At 43.3% G+C, this 18,918-nt stretch overlaps 1 protein-coding gene across 1 annotated transcript; it reads right to left on the bottom strand.

Annotated features, from left to right (window-relative positions):
- Positions 1-13,617: 13,617 nt before the first annotated feature.
- On the bottom strand, positions 13,618-18,084 carry adrb2a (adrenoceptor beta 2, surface a). Its single transcript, XM_018756517.2, has 2 exons — positions 17,852-18,084; positions 13,618-17,703 (listed from the first exon to the last, which is right to left on the bottom strand). The coding sequence occupies exon 2, from the start codon at positions 17,698-17,700 to the stop codon at positions 16,474-16,476; it is 1,227 nt and encodes a 408-aa protein (XP_018612033.1). The 5' UTR covers positions 17,701-17,703; positions 17,852-18,084; the 3' UTR covers positions 13,618-16,473.
- Between the last annotated feature and the right edge of the window lie 834 nt (positions 18,085-18,918).

The raw sequence follows: 18,918 nt of genomic DNA, 5'->3' as shown, positions 1-18,918 counted from the left end.
AGATACCCACTCTTTCGTGCTGCACCCCCCACCACAGGTGACCCTGTACATCATGGAAGGAGGCTACACTTGACTTGCACATTTTTGTGTCAGTATCTCATGTTTGGGCCATGTTACCACTCAAATAATAAACTCGATACAGTGTCTTCAGCGAATTGTTTGAAGGAACCGACTCACGAGCATGAAAAATCTGTTTGTTCTGCCGAATCGCAGAGCAGTCACGGGCGTTTGCGTATTTTCTACCATTAACCCGCATATTTTTTCTATGTTTAATGTAAAGAGTCATTTTTCCACCATGCTAACTGTAAAGCCATCCCTTGTAACCAGATTACAACCACAGCCACTGTGCCACTGTAATTAATTGTAGTGAAGGATCCTAAGGACAACTACTACTAGCACAGAACAGTGACAAGGAACTCACCTTTTTACATCATCAGGTTTTTGTTATCCAGAAAAAAAGCAAATTATTCAATTGCAAAATATGTTACAAAATGTAGTAAAAATGCAGTCTGAAATAAAATCTTAAGAGCATGCCTGCTGCTACTTGAATCTGGCCACAAGTCTGTGTGAATGAATTCAACGTAAAATAAATTCACTGTAAAATATTTTGGATTTTTTTTACTGACGGTTCATCAACTTTGGAGATCTTTACTGTACATTGCTTCACCTGCTGCGCACATTAAATTTTTATCATTACGCAGCACTTTGCAGAGCTTATCTGGCACAAAGGCGGGTTTTGTGCGACATTTCGTGCGACAGTAGGAGGCCGCTAACTCGTCTGCGGTGTGTGTGTGATGCAGCGATACACCAACATGCCCTGATTCTTTGCACCATCACAAGCCTTTTCCTTTTTAATGCAAGGAGGAAAGAGTGCATCATTACACCGGCCTCTTGCTTTGCCCAAAGGCCGGGAGTTTGAGTGCTGGGCCCTGTGTGAAATCAATGTGGCATCTTTGGAATACACTCATGGGTAGAGCACAGACAACAGCCCCAAACCCTATGGCCAGCGCTGATTCAATTTTCAGTTAATAGAAAAACCTCTTGATACTTCAAAAGATTCCTTGTTCCTTCTCCTTTTGTGAACACTGTTTCTGGGATGTTCATTCACTTGTACACCAGATGGGGGTAGTGTTGGGTAATAATTTCCCTTTGGAATAATGCTTGCAGTGGCGTTTCATATAGTTTTTGTTAGATTAGCTTGGATTGATCTTTGTTATCCTGCTCTTTGGTTGTTTAATTATATTGACAAATGTAAATAGAATTAACATTTTGTGGGAGAAAAATCTGCCACTGCATAAACACAATTCTGAACACTGGAAACTGTCCAGTCCAAGCTATTTTTCACTCTGGACGACCACATAAGGTTAGCATTTAAGTCCATCCGTTTGAGAGAATTCTTTCACGATGACGCTTCCTATCACTTTTGCAGCATGTGCTGTGAAGCTGCAGCAGCACTGGGCCACTAGCTGCCTGTCTGTCTGAACCTCACACTCCCATTTAATCCAGGGATCGAAGGTAACGTTGCACTTAAGGCCATGGAATTGAAGCCTGAAGGTTGCTGGCTCAAGTTCCACCCCCTGCCTTATGTAGCACACCTTGGTTTGCTGCTGTATAGAAAGCTGTTTATATAAATGGGTAAAATCATGTAAGCTTATCTGGATGAAAGGATCGACTAAGCATCAAAATACCAGTGACTGTCATTCTTTGAACCACGAGCTTTTGTTCCAGTGCTCTGCTCACGGAATCTGTTACAGTTAATATAAAAGCTGCTGTGCCACACTAACAAGTGTAAAAAAAAAAAAACTGCTTAATGCTTTTTCTATCACTATAACTGATTTAGTATTGAAATCTGCAAATTCAAAATGAGCGCGAAGAATATCCATATGTCCGTAAACCACTCTCTAGACAGTAAACTTCCTGAATTCTGCCCCAGAGGCTAAGTCTAAGATTTTTGATAATGCTATTGCTCGGTAATTATCAAAATAAAAAACCGGTGTTCGCAGAATGTTGATAATTTTATCTTACATTACTTGGTTCAGGCTCATACCACTTCCTTTTCTGTCCTCTTGTGTAGAACTCTGTCTCACGGAAACACACCCGCTGCTGTGCTTCTTTGATGCAAAGTAACTTCAAGGAAACAGACACCAGAGAACAAGAGGATATCTGAAACATAATTTTTTTTGCACTTCGCATTTATTTTACACACACACACATTTTCAGAATTGCTTGTCACATACGGGGTCACGGGGGAACCGGAGCCTACCCGGCAACACAGGGCGCAAGGCCGGAGGGGGAGGGGACACACCCAGGACGGGACGCCAGTCCGTCGCAAGGCACCCCAAGCGGGACTCGAACCCCAGACCCACCGGAGAGCAGGACTGTGGTCCAACCCACTGCGCCCCCGCACCTCCCCGCATTTATTTTACATTTATTAGTATTCTATTTCTGGATAAATGGAATTACTTTATAGTTGATCAGGGTACCACCATATATTTAAATAGATAAGGCAGTGTTACCTTAAAAATGTTAAAACACACATCCCTCCACTCAAGTTCACCTTAGGGTCTTTCAAGACCTTTACTCATTCATTGTCGCGTATCAGGTACGCTGGGTAGCTGGTATGGTAACTCAGTGTAAAGGACATCAAGACTGTCTACTTGAACTGAATACTTTGTGCCACTGATGTCACCGTGGTAAGCAGCAATTGCTGTCCAGAATGTCATTGCTGTGCAGTGTGTGCTGGGGGTAGCGTTGGTGATGTGTCACTTAGACAAGCCAGAGGCCGGTGCATAGACATGATCCTGTTCCTCCTTCAAGAGAAACCTTGAGTAGAGAAGTGAGAACAATCATTAAACAACTTCTTTTGTCCAATGCCAGAGACTAGACTAAACATCCCATCTTTCAGTCACTTACTTACTGTAGAAATTGTAAAATTGACAGAGTAATTTATTTTACTGTATTCTCCTGCATAAAAATAATTTGTAGTGGAGCAGGTGTCAGACTCAGAATATGATTCATTGAATCTGAACTCAAGGGAACGAGTTGTTGCGCTCATAATTAGCACAGATCTGAGAAGTGAAGCCAATAAATTCCACACAAAATTAGGTCTTTCATGGTCTTCATGTTTTCAGCATGGGCAAATAGTCTGCAGGCAGCAGGGTGTGTGACCTCACCCCTCAGGTGGCCACGAGAATTGAGCTGGATCGCGAAGAAGGTAAACAATGGACGCGTGCTCCTCTCAAGAGTCCAACCGTACTTGTAACACACATATTGAGTTTCACTTTATTTGTCTACTGGATTCTCTGCAGGCACCGCCTGAAAAATATTACATGACAATAACATGCTGTATTCACGCCATCTATGGTTCTTACAGATTGTCTGGTGGGGAATGATGATCATATCATTCTTCTCCATGCTTGTTTGGGAAAAATTAAAGTCTCTTGAATAAGAGCTGAACTGTGTTTTATTATATTTATTATTATACAATGTGCACACTGTTATGAAAATTACCAAGACTCCACTGTGAAAGAATTTAAAGGCAGCATAACTGAGTTTCCTCATGCTGCCAGCATTTTGACTTAGTCAAGGTTCCGGAAGCTTAGTGTTTCTACATTACAGCCCTTGTCCTGAGTTCTCGTGCTTCTGCAAATGGGTGCCCTGCAGCTTGGGTGGCATACCGCTCAGGAGATTATACTATTTGGGCAGTGACAAAAGTTCTCTTTCATGGAGTGGTTACAGTCAAAACAGGCGGGACATTAAAATTCATCCAAATTCAAGCGGCAGGTCTTTTCCATGAAAGGAAACCAAGGGACTCTCCGCTGCTCCATTTCAGAGAGCCATCTGGCTGGTGAGGAGCTATATGTTTCAGTACCACCAAGAGAACTGCACTGACGCTGCTGTTGCTGTGAAGGCGTGAGTTCATCACTTCACCACGGTAAATCCTTTCTGAGGGTGTTGCCCTGTTGGTGTTAGTCTGTTTGGACAAACGGTTGCAGGGGAACAACAGTTCACTTAGGAAACAACGGAAAAGGATAAAAATGACTCCAGGAAGTAAAGTGAACGCAGTCCTACTTCTGGGGGTGTGTTTGCTCATTCTTCACAGAGAGCTCATGCCATTTTGGGATGACATCACTGCTGTGTGGCTGGTTTCTCCATAGAAATCAGCCCTGTTCCTGCACTATTTCACTGCACCTGAGTAGAATAACAGAACACCGCCCGAACTCATCTCATGGTCAACTAAGGTTCTGCATTTCGTGTCAGATGAGAATTGTGACTCAACTCTTCTCCAAGGTGATGCGAACCACATGCACCGGAATACAGGCTTTCAAAAACCCCTTTTGTACCTGTTGCGTGTCCTCCTGAGCTGGGCAGAGCAGCACTGTCTACGTGCTGGAACCCAGGTCTGCAGCAGAGAGCAAGAGGATGCCAAGAGCCCTGAATAAACTGCACAGACCATTCAGCAGTATGGTGCCGATCCAACCCATAAAGGTTTGATGATGTGTTGGAACATCGGCTATGACAGTTCCAGCTTTGTGATTGAAAATCACAATAAAAACTATTTATCTCACTTCATGGGTTTATTTACTTTATCAGTCTGTTTCAAGCAGGGAATTTTCAAGTTTAAGCAATAGCATGACATCCCCTGGCACCTCATGGGTAATTACATGAACACATGCGTATGAGTATTTATGTGAAAAGATGTGTTTTCCACCCTAGCCAATTAATCACAGGTATATTTGAGCCAGTGTGCACATAATCAGCAATTAAATGTGGGCCTGATTAAGTCATTTTTTTTCAAAACATACTGATCACTTCATTGCAGTAGAAAATTGAAACCTGAAAGGTGTCCAAAATTAATTCTGAGTTCACAGAAAATTTAATTGAGGTGGAAGAAAATGACAAGCAGTCTTCGTGCTCAAAGTGAATTTGAATGCATGCTAAGCACGTTTGTGAAGCATCTTCCCTTCCTTGCCCCCTCCATGTCTACTGTGAAGTAAAACTTCTGCTCTCAGTGACTCTGTACCATTCAGGCTCCATCGCATATCTGATAATAAAAAACACATTACATCACCCATCATCTTACACTCACCCAGTATTCTATTTATTTGAATCCCTGGAACTACTTATTATGGAACAGATTGTAGATTGTGAGTGCAGAGCAGTAACATCTGCAAACATTGTTATGCGAAGACAACCCACGCTTTTGTTCTGTCGTACCGACATATGGCACTATGGTATATACACTGCTGTGCGGCAGAACACCCAGACCCGTCTTACTGTGCACCGCCAATAACGGAAGGATTTATCATAGGCCAACTATATTTTTCTCATGTTCCTCTCTTACTGTGCCTGCTGTGAATTCACTTTAGGGTGCAGCAGCAACAATACTATTTAACAAATAAAGACACAAAAATAACCATTCAGATCTGTGTTTTTAAGCAACTTGTTTGATTGCTTAAACCCAGTCTTTGAGGATCAGTGTTGCTGAAAATAAAAGCTACGACATAAGGATGGAGTCCACACCACCAATTTGTCTAATGCAATGACTGTTTCTCCCTTATTGCATTCTATTTCATGGTTACTTCATATGTGGCCAAAATTTTTCTTATCCATATCATTTCAATTCAGTGTGTGGTTGAGCTGCGCTGAGATAAGAGACCAGGTGACTTGCATAGTAATCGTGACTCTTATCTAAACTCATATGACACTGACTGATAACGACTGTACATCAGTTGCTGTAGGTAATTATATGAACTCACATTCTAAAACATCTTTCTCTCTTCCTACAGCCCCTTTAGATGTTTTTGGACTGGCGGTGAATTTCTCCGTAAGAGAAGAGCTATAAACGTACCTTTAGGAACATAAAAAAATCCAAGGGTATTACACACGCACGATGTCTACAAGTGCGTCTCCTGAGCAGGGTCATGGCAAGGGTGCAGGGCCAGAGGGGGAGGGAACACATCCAGGATGGGACACCAGTCTGTTGTAAGGAACCCCAAGCAGGGCTCGAACCCCAGACCCACCAGCAAGCAGAGGCCAAACCCACGGCGCCGCCGCACCCCCTCCATGGGTATTACGTGTCCTGGAAATGGCTTCCCGTTGCTGACCTTCCACGACCAACAGGAAAACACTATTTTGCCAATTTAACAGAAGCCTGCAAATTTAAATGTCAGCCAGTGATTCTCACACCAGCCATTCCATTTAAAACATTTGTCCATTATTGTTGATCAGATATCCTGAAATGGAACTGATGGATTCATTTGAATTCTCTCCACATGGTGATATACTGTATGAAAGCATAAGGTTTGGCTCCTTTTCTAAAACTTAAATGTCTCATTTGTTTCACTTGCTTCTTCTGTAAGTAACCACACACCCTTGCAACATGCAAACACAACGAACAGCATGCAATGAACCCAAAGCCACTGAAACATGAACTCCCTTCAGAGCAGAACTTTGTGTATCTGTGTGTCTTAACTCTGTCTCAGTATGGGATCAGGTGGCTACTAATCCTAAACTACCACACCCTTTAAAAAAAAATCCTACAGATGGATGGAGTGTCTTTGTGTGATCCTCTTTCAGCGTGGACTTGAGTAGTCATTGCCGTAATCCTACTAATCATAAACTATCACACCTTTAAACAATCTGCTGGTGTTTGGAATGGCTCTCTGTGTGTGTGTGTGTTTCTCAGTGACCCTCTCAACATGGATTTCAGTAGTCAGTAGTTTAATCCTAATAATACTCAATTACCACACCTTAGAAATGTAGTATTTTATTTTGAAGCTAGTGCTTCTGCCTCCAAGTGTTTGTTTCTCAACATGGTCTTCTGACTTTGTCCTAATATCCCAAAACTTGTACAGTTTCTTTTCTTTTTAATAAACCCACAGGCGGACATGGAGGGTATATGTGTGAGACCGTAAATCTCTGCATTTATTTATGTTCCAGATAAGCTCTCATACTAAATGAGCTGCCACCTGCGAACCAGAACGTTGAAGTGAAATGTGTCGGAGGTGGTGTTTTATAGCACAGCAGCTAGCCGCCTTTTCCCTCGGGTCAATAGCCATGTCTCACATTGACCTTCCTCACAGTTCCTGCAGCAACATGTCAATAAGTGACATGAAAACAGTCACCAAAAGCAGACGAAGCGTTGATCTGCACTTTGAAATCTCCAGCCAGAGACTTCCCAGGTGCTATGGTAGTATGATGTTTCCCTGTGACCAGTGTCAACGTGTGCCTTTTTTTCATTATGCAACAAAAAAATTCCATTCAATCTGTCAGTTCAATCTCTGTTGCCATGTTAGGTTTCAGTTTTGACTGTTGCAACAATGCACACTATTTCTTCTGTTTTATACACTGTATGTGTCACAAAGGGCTTCTGTGATAAAGGAGTCACGGAATGAACACAAGTTTAAGGAAAAGTTATGCAATGTACTGTATGTGAGGGGTGCGGTGGCGCCGTGGGTTGGACCACAGTCCTGCTCTCCGGTGGGTCTGGGGTTCGAGTCTCGCTTAGGGTGCCTTGCGACGGACTGGCGTCCCGTCCTGGGTGTGTCCCCTCCCCCTCCGGCCTTACGCCCTGTGTTACCGGGTAGGCTCCGGTTCCCCCGCGACCCCGTATGGGACAAGCGGTTCTGAAAATGTGTGTGTGTGTACTGTATGTTTCTCTGAAAGATCATTCCAATGATATGCATACATCCAAAGTTAGGAACTGAGCATTAAACAATTATTTATCATTACGAACATTAGCCAAATAACATTTCATAACACAAAAAGCTTTAAATTAGTACACTGATGGAAACTTGAAACAAGAGTTATTCTTTTTTTTTAAAAAAGACAAGCTTTTGTAATTGCTGAATATATAACTATAGAATTATGAAAATATGCTTCTCCTTACATTAGTTTAAAAAAAACTGGAAATGCAAATGAATGTCCATTACAGACAAAAACAGGAAGCAGGGTTCTCAGTGAAAATGACTATGTAATGACTTTTCTTGTGAGAATTGGTGTCTTTTTATGAAATTGTCCACAAAGCAATATGAGACGAAGTAGCGGCTTTCAGACGCTAAGCATTTGTTTCACACATTGCCATTACTGACAGCCAAGGAAATAAAAATAGCATCGTGATAAAATGTAAGAGGATTCGGACTAAAAGGTTGAAAGCAGCGGTTGTTATATGCTAATAGCTGAAACCAAAAGAGCAAGATAATTAAGAAAGGGACCTGCCACCCATGTGGCTGAAGTACTTTTATTAAGTCCACCTGTTTTTCCACCTAAGGAGAACATGAGTGGTGCAAAAACAAAACAGTGCTGTTGAAGTGAATTTATATTTGCTTCTCTTTTTATTATGGCGCAGGTGATTGTGAGAGAAAATGACCCGGTGGACCAAGAATAACTGGCACAGACTTACCAGAAGACCTGAAAACAGGAAGCTGGAGTAAAGAGCATGAACAAAAGTTTTAGGGGCAACCAGAAAAGGAAAGGGGTTGTGAAAGCTCTTAGAGCAGGTGGGCTTCTCCTGCGCAAAGCAGGTGTGGGTCAGTCAGACCATCTGCGGAACAGCAACGTCTTGAAAAATAATACCTCCGATTCACAATCCAGGAAAAATTCCCGCTTTTGAGGCATCGCTCTTAAAGCTGCCTTAGTCATTCAGGTCCATTTTTCCAAAACGAAGGCAGTCCTTCTCGCAGTCAAAGGAGCAGGAGAGGTGTGGATGCTCAGTGGACGAAGGGGAACCAGTAGCTCAGAAGTGTTTCGAAACTTTTCCTCACAGTAAGGTTGGAGAAAAACAGCTTGAGTCACAGCGAAGAGTTTATAATTATAATTTCTTTTTGACCTCTGCTTCGAGCAACTGCGCTCGTATTTCACTCAGCATGTCCCTGTAATGGAATTATTTCACAAACTGCTTCCCCGAACATCAGTGAGTCCCAGCGGAGGGTATTTTATTAGCTAAGCTATATTTATGAGGGCAGCAATGAATACCAAGTTGAGATTTAAAGTTTAATGTAGACGTAAGTATTTTAACATGTCCACCACTTAGAAGTGTACACATTCCCTGTTGTGGGAGAAGTTTTTACTGATGTAGAATGAGGGAGTCAGGAGGTGCTAGCGAGTGAGCTACTGCGACGAAATCATACATAAGGACCGTCGCTAGCCAGGTGGAGGGATGCCTTTAATGTTTTCGATGACACTGAACCCTGAAGATGGAAAAAGCATGAAAACTCAGGATCATTTGGTAGCAGACTGCTCTTCGACTTGGTGGAAAGGAACAGATTGGTAGTTCTGTCCTGCACTCCGTCTTCATGTTGTGGCTTTTATTTTCAGCAATTTGCCACGTCTATCTGTATGTCCCTCTGTCTGCATTTCATGTGAACACCTAAAGGGTATCTGCATCTTTCTCTCTCTGCTTTTCCAAAGTATATCTGCAATTATTATATTTTCTAATTACATCGAGGCCGCGTAGCAAGGACATTGTGACAAAAGGCGGCGGTATTTGAACCCCAAGATAAGAGGATTAAGACTGAAAGAGATACGAGAGATGTTTGTGCAAAGCGATGGGGCTTAAATAACGTGGGACTATGCGGACATCAGAGCACCGCTTCGCCTCTGTCACGGTAACTTTCCATTACCTCAGCAAAAAAAGACACACACGACCAGCCATTAATCAATGCTCGTTTGATAACGAATCCCTAAAGCGCACAGACACGTACATGACTTCTGGAGACAGACGGTGTGCGTCAAAAATCGCTCCATCGCGGCCGACAGACCGAAATAAACACGTTGAGGGCAAAATCTCCTTGATGGGTCAACATGAAAACACATGGAATTGAACTAATGCTGAAAAACAAGAAAACAAGAAGTAAAATGAGAAGACGGAGAGAGTCTCTCAGAGGCGGGTGTTTATTTCTACTGCTGGCTGTTTGCGTTAATGAGGACAATTTCTCAGCCGTTCCCACCTGCTTGTGCCCAGCTGCAGGACAATCAAATAGATTTGATTCTGAACTGGACTGCCTGCTTCCCGCTTGCCTGGCTGGATGGAATCAAAAGATCTGCAGCGCGCACAGCTGCGAGCGATCGGCCCGCGCGGTGCATTAGCATTTTGGGTTCCATTAATGAACCCCTGACCCAGTGTGCCAAGACGGTGGCGGGGGCTGAGGAAGGGAGGGCTGTTATGTCACTATTCTGTTAATGTGACTGCTGCCTTGCTGGCACGGCCACCTGTTATAGGTTTCCTTTTGGAACACACACAACAATGTACAGAGGATACACACAGCAAAGGGGACCCAGCCCTCTTGGCCACATTAACCAATGTGTGCCTTTTGGGCAGGTTGAAAGCGGATAATCGCGCTAATCGCATCCTTTTGAACAGTCAAGCCCCTTGGGATAGTCTGCCCGCAGTCTTACAGGATGCAGCAGAACCGAAACTTCAGCTGTCCTGTTGAGGTCCGTGGTTAAAACGAATGACTACGTCTATTAAATCGGTGGATTCTCTGATCCAAATGTCTTCAAAAAGGTTGATCTAATACAGATTATTACTGACCCTGTGTGGTACAACGATCATATCCTGTTCTGTATTTTGGTAGTGTAATATTTTGGTAGGGTAGTGCTTAGAGATGCTGCCTTTGGACCCAAAGGTCGCAGGTTCGATTCCCACCTCTAGCTGTAGTACCCCTGAGCAAGGTACTTACCCTAAATTGCTCCGGTAAAATTACACAGCTGTGTAAATGAGTAAATAACTGTAGGTAGACTAACAATGTAAGTCGCTTTGGAGAGAAGCCTCAACTAAATGAATAAATGTAATTTTGCTCTCTTCCTCATTAGATCTTTCAAAAGGCCCAGATGTCCATTACAATCACAATTTTTTCCACGGAACTAAGCTGCTTGGTACTCACTTGTTGTCTGATCCATCTTTTCCCATTTAATGACTTCTCTCTGAGCCCCAACTTGGCCATGTCAGACTTGAAAAACGAGTGCAAAGTCTATCTATTTTAGTTACAGATTCAGTTAAAGGTCACATTAAGTGCAGCACCATCAGTTAATAGCTGTGCATTAGGGTCACAACACAATGTCATGTTTTTGAATTGTACACCAACTATGGATGTGTGGACATGCATGCATTTACACTGAGAAATAAAGGGTGCATAAAAATAAATAAAACATGGGAAAGGGAAACTGCTACCATGGGTAATGACTTGAGAGAGTTTCTGCATATTTTTCTTGGACTTGCACAGTGATGCCATGCTTTGAGGTTTTGCTGTTTTAACCTTTGGTCCACCAAAATAATCTTTTGGGATAGTTGTACAAAAAAAAAAAAATCTTCCAGATTGTGCATTTGCATTTCAGACTCAGATGCCAAAGCTCCTGTCGTCGATGCAGGTCTCCAGGGAAACGAGGAAACTGTTTGCTCCAGAAGTCATTCCAAAAAAGAGCCTCTTCCATGTTTACGCACCTCTCTTGGGCAGACACCATTTCGAGGAATGGTGCCCATACGCGGCGAGGCTCCGGCTCTCGACTGAGAATCCGGGATCCAGACTGAAAGGCCAACGGAAGCATGAGTATGGAGGAGTGGACCGAGATGGCGTCTGGTGCCTCATCTAGTTTGTTCCGTATCAAGGGCACAGAGCATGAGCCTTGAACTACCAAACAGCCTAACAACAGTGCCCAGAAACTGCAGCTGGGATTTAAACTGGTCCTCATGTACCGGTGAACTGAGGGCTTCAGATTAGTCACAGTTCCATTTGGTTCCAAGTATTTTTTCCACTTATTTTTACTTTGCAATTCGGTAAAATGTTTGCATGTTATAAAGACAAGTTCATAATCCTATACATGTTGCATATATTCCAAACAAAGTATTATAAAGGTAATATTGAAGGCAAAGATTCAATCTTTTAACTAAAATAACTGCTCGTTCAAGTATAGGTGGAGTGAAAGAAGCCTGATATTGCATCTTTGTGGAAACCTTTAAAAACAGCTTACATTCCTAAATATCCAATAAGGAGCATCATACTGAATAAATAGTGCCTGTTCTAAATACGTCGAAAGCTTAAATTGTCTTCTTTTACTAGCTTAATGAAAATGCACATTTACTGTATGTGGTTCAGAAGAAGGAGTAAAAAGTATGGAATGCGTTGTTGGTAGTGATAATTTAGCAGTAGATTCATATTGGGAGAGGATGACCTCTCATCAGTCATATGGACACGGTGTAAAAACCTACATAATTAGAAAATTGGTGCGGAGCTCCAGTCGAGACGGATGACTGGCCTGCGCAAGTAAATATCACCTTAAAGATTTGTTCCAAGCGGTGAGACTCAAATTGCTTGGCAAAAATTGTCTTGCTGTTTCACTGGGAGGCTCACGTACCTTATTGGGTGTCACTTCTTGTAAACAATTTTGCTCCAGTCTTGGCACCTGTTTCACTCGAGCACTTGAGCCATGGAGTCTGGAACACTGTTTGAAGTAAAGTTTACCACCAAAGCACTCTGATGTGTTCTACGTGTACAACGTGCATGGTTTTTCTCATTCGCAGTCGTTCATCCTCACATTGCCACCTCCAGCTGGAAAATTGAGGCTCAGCCACATAACGGTTGTGTAGGCAGGAGCGCACACAATATGAGCCATTTTCTTATGCATCTATCAGAGCCCAGTATACATCGCACGGCTGTAACCGGTTCTCCATCACACACTTGAAAACTCAGCTTACAGGTGATGAGGACGAAGGTGTATTTCCCATCGATGAACATCAGCGCAACAGCAGTTCTACAAGTGAACCGAAGGAGCTCATTTGATTTAATCAATAGTTTTGTGCCCTCTGCTGCAAAGTCGGAACTGCGATGCGAGTGAAACAGGAGCACGTAAAAGCATTTGCACAGCCATACCATTTGCGTCATAACTTTTTAAACATGCTGTATTCACTTTTGTCAATGAAAATTCTTGCAACAATGACAGGTTTCTTCCAATGCAAAGCTTTTAATGTTCCTGTTTAAGCAAATGCAGCAATGTGTACAGTTCCCCTCCCTTTTTTATGCTCCCGAAGTTATTTGACTGAGGTTTTTTTACCCCCCTGCTAAATTGCGTGTTTAACACAAAATAAAATACATTCGACTTTGGCAGAAAATAGAGAGATTTCATCAACTTTTTATTCTCTCATCCGACTAACCCGTGTCTCGTGTTCGGATACAGGACTAGATGTTAACGATGACAGACATAGTTTGTCATATTGCAGCACGCAATAGATGGGTGCCGGATCAGGGGGAACTTTCCAGAACAGACAAGAAACCTCACTTTGCTCCTTATTTGCCTATTTGGCGACAGGTGTAGAACCATAACAACACGAAAAAAAACATATGATCCAAATAATATTTTTAGTAATAGCTTTTTCTCTTTGGTTTGAGTGTCTGTATAAAACAGTTTTAATCTCAACACAGTGTTCATGGCAGAGTAATGCTCTCGATTTTATTGTTATTTGTTGGGCATATAAACTTCCACGAACATATAAAATTTGCCTAGTTGACTCACTAACTCACTGTCATCTAATACATTCTGTGGGGCTACATGTTTTTCCTAAAAACACATTTTCCGGATTACTCGGTTAAAGCAAAGAACAAAAATATCCATTCCACGCAGTTCATCAAATACAGAATTTATTAAACAAATTCAAATGTCTGCTGACACATCATAAATATCACTGTACAATTAACTTCTTACCACATAATTCTTCAACAGAACATAACACAGTAACAAACAAGCACAATCTTGTGTGCAAATAGGTCAGTAACAAACACAGTAAACATTGAACTGGTGTGGCTTTAAGAATTTTCCTTCATGCTGCAAAGCCAGATAGTCGCTGCATGCGATGAGCAATTTGAACTTCGACCCCCCCCCCGCCTCTCCGCAACCCGACGGCCTGGAATACTATTGATATGTGGCCTTTCCTGGTCCGCTGCCCCATCCCAGGACCCTCACCCACAGAGCATATACTTTGTATGAGTGATCTGCAGCAGTGTGGGATGCCCTGGCTCTTGGGAAACCCCAGTGTGACAGGTGCTCTGCCAGTTCTTTGTATGCAGTTACAGGCAGGTCATCAGACGGGGTTCGGGGGCACCGGGGGGGCACAAGCTTTTGGCATGTGCTGTCGCCAGGCCCTCCGGATGAGGGACGATACACCTGAACTGGCCCCCTCTCTGCTGATTCACCCCGTTAATGATTGATTTAGAGAGGCTATTTCGGTCCTCGGAGCCACTGACCTTCATGCTTTGCGACAAGTAAAGGGGTAAAGAGGCCGGGGTGGGTCACAACCAGAGGAGCCGCCTGATACTACTCCCCTGGACGGCAGCCCACTCCAGCGCGGCGCCTATGTGGTACGCACCGCCCTGGGATGTGGCTTTGTCTGCAATGCTTAGCAAGCAGCATCAGCGCTGCTGAGTCAGTGCCTTTGCGCATGTTGACACTACAGCCATCAGAGACACCCGGGTCATAAACATCGCCGCACTTTATTGAGGTGGGGTGTGTGGGAGGGCAGGGGGCTTACAATCCATGCGAAAGTCTCAGGCTCCGTTAGAGAAGCTCAGGTGCGCACTGCCAGGAGGGGGCAGTCTGAACTAATGCTTCGAAGATCGATTTCCTTTCTTTCCCGCTTTGTAAGAAGTGCATCGTAAAAGAAACTGCACAGAGAACCTCACGTCACATGGTCGATTAATCACTTTACACACACATTTACCGAACGCTTGGAGCAATAGAACGTCAGCCTAGTTTTGCTCATGTGCACGGCTAGCCTGTTTACAGAGTAAAATGACCAGCACATAGAATACAATCATTTGAACAGCACTGCGGTATTCATGTTTTTTGTACCTTTTGAGTGCAAAGAGTGAATGTAAGAAACCGTACGTATCACCAAAAATACGTGTGTGTGTATTCAGTAGACACACACACACGATATGAAATCACAATATAGACCGTCACATACCATAGCGCTTTGTACAGCTGCACTTTGTATATACAAAAGCTCAACAGATAATTTTTAACAGGGTCATTTAAGCTACAGTACTAAAATATATATTTACCCCCAAAATGAAATGGTTCACAGTTTCAACACAAAGACCTGGTTGCACTTTAAAGAACTGTTGCATGCACAGATAAACAAGTCATTAATACTGATTTTAAACCCCTGCGAGTTTTCTAAGGGCTAACGGGTGGTCACTTTGGACATGCTGCTGGACAGCAACTTTGAGTCTAGGGGCAGCATGTCATCAGTTTTAAGGTTAATGGTTATGGTTAATGTCACAAACTCCCGTGAACGTGTCTGTCTCATTCAGCAGTGGAAACCTTCTGAGGGCTCAGGAGGTTCACAGAAAGCAAGGTACGAGTCCCAAGGAAGGAAATGAACAACTCATGCCCAAAATGAAAGTAAGCAAAGTTTGAGAAAGGAATGCTACCATAGAGCCACACATGGTGGAAACAAATAGTGTAGATGTTCTTTTTACAGCAAGGTACACCACAAAACAGGAAGTAAGTTAGATATGGTGCAAAAAAAAAGGTACAGCTGTTTTGGCTGTGTGTGAAGTCATTGGCCTTATTCTAGAACTGATGTAGGAATCTTAAGAAGAGCATCCTCTGTAGTCACGGTTCTGTCAATTTACTGGACTTCCGCATTAGGGCTCGATCAGCAAGCGTATCGATGTAAAACACGCCGATTGTTTGTGAGTTTGCATCCAGTTCTTTCCTATCACTGCAGTGCAGTGAAACTTGCGTCATGTTCACACACTAAACACGCAGTAGCTGTGAGATAGCATTGTGAGCACACAGGCTGTGGCTCTGCTTCGGGAGCTTGGCTGGTGGAAGCCCAAGCAGCCATTCGCACCTGTCGTTTTTTCTCAAAGTGTCGGGTTACTCCTCTCCCTCCTTAGAGCAGGAAAAAGTCGCACGAAACGATTTGGTTTCATGAATCTGGCTTCTTGTGGAATGCTTTGAATGCGAACACAATGGTCAGTGGCATACAGGTTCAGAGTTCAACTGCTTCACTCCTCATGTTATGCTTGAGTTTTTCATATTACCGTCATTAGAATGTGCTTCCCAGTTCCTAATTCCAGTATTTTTTTAGTTCCCTGTGAAAGTCAAGTCAATACTAAAACAGGAAACCTCCACATTGCATCCGTTTGACATAGTTTTCTTTACAACTGCGAGCAAACACTTTAAAGACTGAGCTTGTTTGCTACCTCATATTAAGTAAATCCTTTCAACAAACATACAGCTTAAGTTAAAAAAAAAAAAAAGACAAAGTCATCGCACAAAAATGTAAAGAGGTAGAAGAAACAACGTGTTGAAGATGTCCTATAGGTAGACAGAGCTATGATGAAGAACTGAATGTGCTTCTGTGGCAAAACACACCCCTTTATAACCCTGGTCTGCTTACCAGAACATCCCGATCAGTCACATGCCACTGGGTAATGAGGAGGACAAAGTGAAGAGAGGTGTGGCAGGAGTTTACATGATTGTCAACAGGACTTTACTGCAGTTGCCATTGGAGTCTGTTTTGCCTGCTGCACCAGAGCATTCTCCCGTCTCCAGCATTCTGTCGATTGAGTTACTGTCCTCCATATTATTTTTGTTCCGAACCTGCACTTCATTCTGCCAGCTGTGCCCAGTGTACATGTATCCATTTAAGGGTCCAAGCTTGGGGAAACGGGACCTTCTCAGACAGAGGATCTCTTGGAAAGCATACCTGAACTCCGGGCTCCTGCAGTAGATCATGGGGTTGAAGGCTGAGTTGGCGTACCCTATCCAGTTTAGGATCTTGAAGGTCAGGCGGATGTCATGAAATTTCTTAATGGCCACCACTACGTTGAGCACAAAGAATGGCAGCCAGCAGAGGGTGAAGATGCCCATGATGATGCCAAGGGTCTTCAAGGCCTTATGCTCCTTTAGACAGAACTTGGGCTTCTTCCAGTTCTTTCCTTCACCGTTGCGATTCTCGTGGGCTAAGTTGTTGTTCTGGGCATGGAAGCGACCTTCACACTTGTCTATTTTCTTCAATTGCTTCTTGGCCTCCTGGAAGACACGGCTATAGACAAACACCATGACAACCAGGGGGATGTAGAAGGAAATGATGGAGGATGTGATGGCATATGGTGGATTGGTGTTGAACTCGCAACAGTTGGGTTTCAGTGCGCAGTTCCTCGCCACATCATCGTTGGCAATCCACCACTTCATATGGATAGGCAGAAAGGAGATGAGGCCCGCCACAACCCATACCAGCAGTACCACTATGCAGGCCTTGCTCTTGGTGAGCAAGGATTGATACCAGAAGGGTGACGTGATTGCCAGGTAACGGTCCAGGGCAATCACGCATAGCGTCTCTATGCTGGCTGTGACGCATAGCACGTCTGTGGCCGTCCAGAAGTCGCACCAGAAGTTCCCAAAGTGCCATGTCCCAAAGAAAATAGAGCATGCCCCAAAAGGCACCACGATGAGGCCCATTACCAGGTCGGCACAAGCCAGGGAGGTGATGAAACAGTTCGTGACCGTCTGCAGCCGCTGGAAACGAGCAATGGCGGTGATCACCAGGATATTTCCGAACACGATGACCAGCACCAGGAGAGACGCCATGCCCAACAACACCATCTTCACCTCACTGTAACTGGAACTATTGTCAGAGCCCGACAAGGAGCTGTTCAGCCCCTGTGAGCCATTCAGTGCACTGGTGCTTCCCATATTCTGAAATCAGCAGAGGCAAATCCAAAAATGCAGGCAACTGTTACTGCCAGAGATAAGTAAAGTGTATAAAAAGGAAAAAAAAAAAAATGTATTTTTTTAAATGAAATGTACAAGAACCAAAAAGAAACAAACATTTTAGTTCACCAACCTTTTTGTGTCTTTCTTTTTTTTCTTCTTTTCACCCATACAAGTTCCAATCACTCTTCTGGTCTCTATGGTTCTCATAAGTATTCGGTCTCTCAGTTCTGGTTGTTTCTACTTCACTCTGGAGCCGCCTCGCTCTCTCTGTGCCTCTGACTCTTACTTCTTTCTTTTTTCCCCTCCCGCGCTGAGCTGCTCTTTCAAACACATACAGCACAGGGTAGGATGTGTCTTCTGGGCTATTTGTCAGCGCCCTTATAGCGTTCAGCGATGACATCATGCCCTGGCTCCAGCCAATGAGCAGGCCAGCCGCTCGACGCGACTGAAGGCCGGTGCGCATTCAAAGAAGCCGGGCTGCTCGCTTTCTGCCAGCACTGCGGAGCACAGAAGAGCAGAGAAGAACAGGAAACCGAAAGGGCTCAAAGCAGTGCAAAACTCGCCAAAAGGACCTCCAAAGCTGTCACAGTCTTCTGGGAAAGGACTTTGGATAATTTAGTACTTACTAGTTACTCTAGTGTCCATATATTTTGAGAACCTCTTTAAAGAGATTATTAAGAGATTGTGAAGCTTTTTAAAGTAAAATATGTGCTTGTTAAAAGTGATCTGATAACCAGACAGATTAAATAAATGCATTAACAACATCTAAGTAAGTAAGCCTATGGTTTTTGAAATATCTAAGTAAGAGTCCCAGATCCAGGAAGTCAAGTTATAGAGCCAAGAATTTATTATGAGAGAGTGAAACACTATGATTATTGCCTTGCATGTATATATCAATGTTTATCCAAACTTAAAGAAGAGGAGTATCTGTATGGGTATTTATTACAGTGCTGCAGGTGTTTGTTGAGCATTTTTCGACTTGTGTTAATAGGTCATGCTTTGTAATGACTAACTGATACTGTGGCATGCTGTCTGCGAGTTCCAAAAATATTAAGGTGTTTCCAATGCTGGTTTTCCATATACAAAAACAACAGCTACAGTAGAGACATTATATGAACTGTACCTTTTAAACACTGCCTGTGCAGCTGCGCAAGGAGTCATCTTCACATGGAAGCACTCATTATGAATTCTTCAGTT

This window comes from Scleropages formosus, chromosome 13 (genome assembly GCF_900964775.1).
Source record: "Scleropages formosus chromosome 13, fSclFor1.1, whole genome shotgun sequence".
NCBI classification, from domain to species: Eukaryota; Metazoa; Chordata; class Actinopteri; order Osteoglossiformes; family Osteoglossidae; genus Scleropages; species Scleropages formosus.
Note: the sequence above shows the minus strand (reverse complement) of the source record. Positions and strands in the feature narration are given on the sequence as shown.

Excerpts from the sequence above, each read along its gene's own strand:
- adrb2a (XM_018756517.2), bottom strand. The coding sequence starts at position 17,700 with ATGGGAAGCACCAGTGCACTGAATGGCTCACAGGGGCTGAACAGCTCC.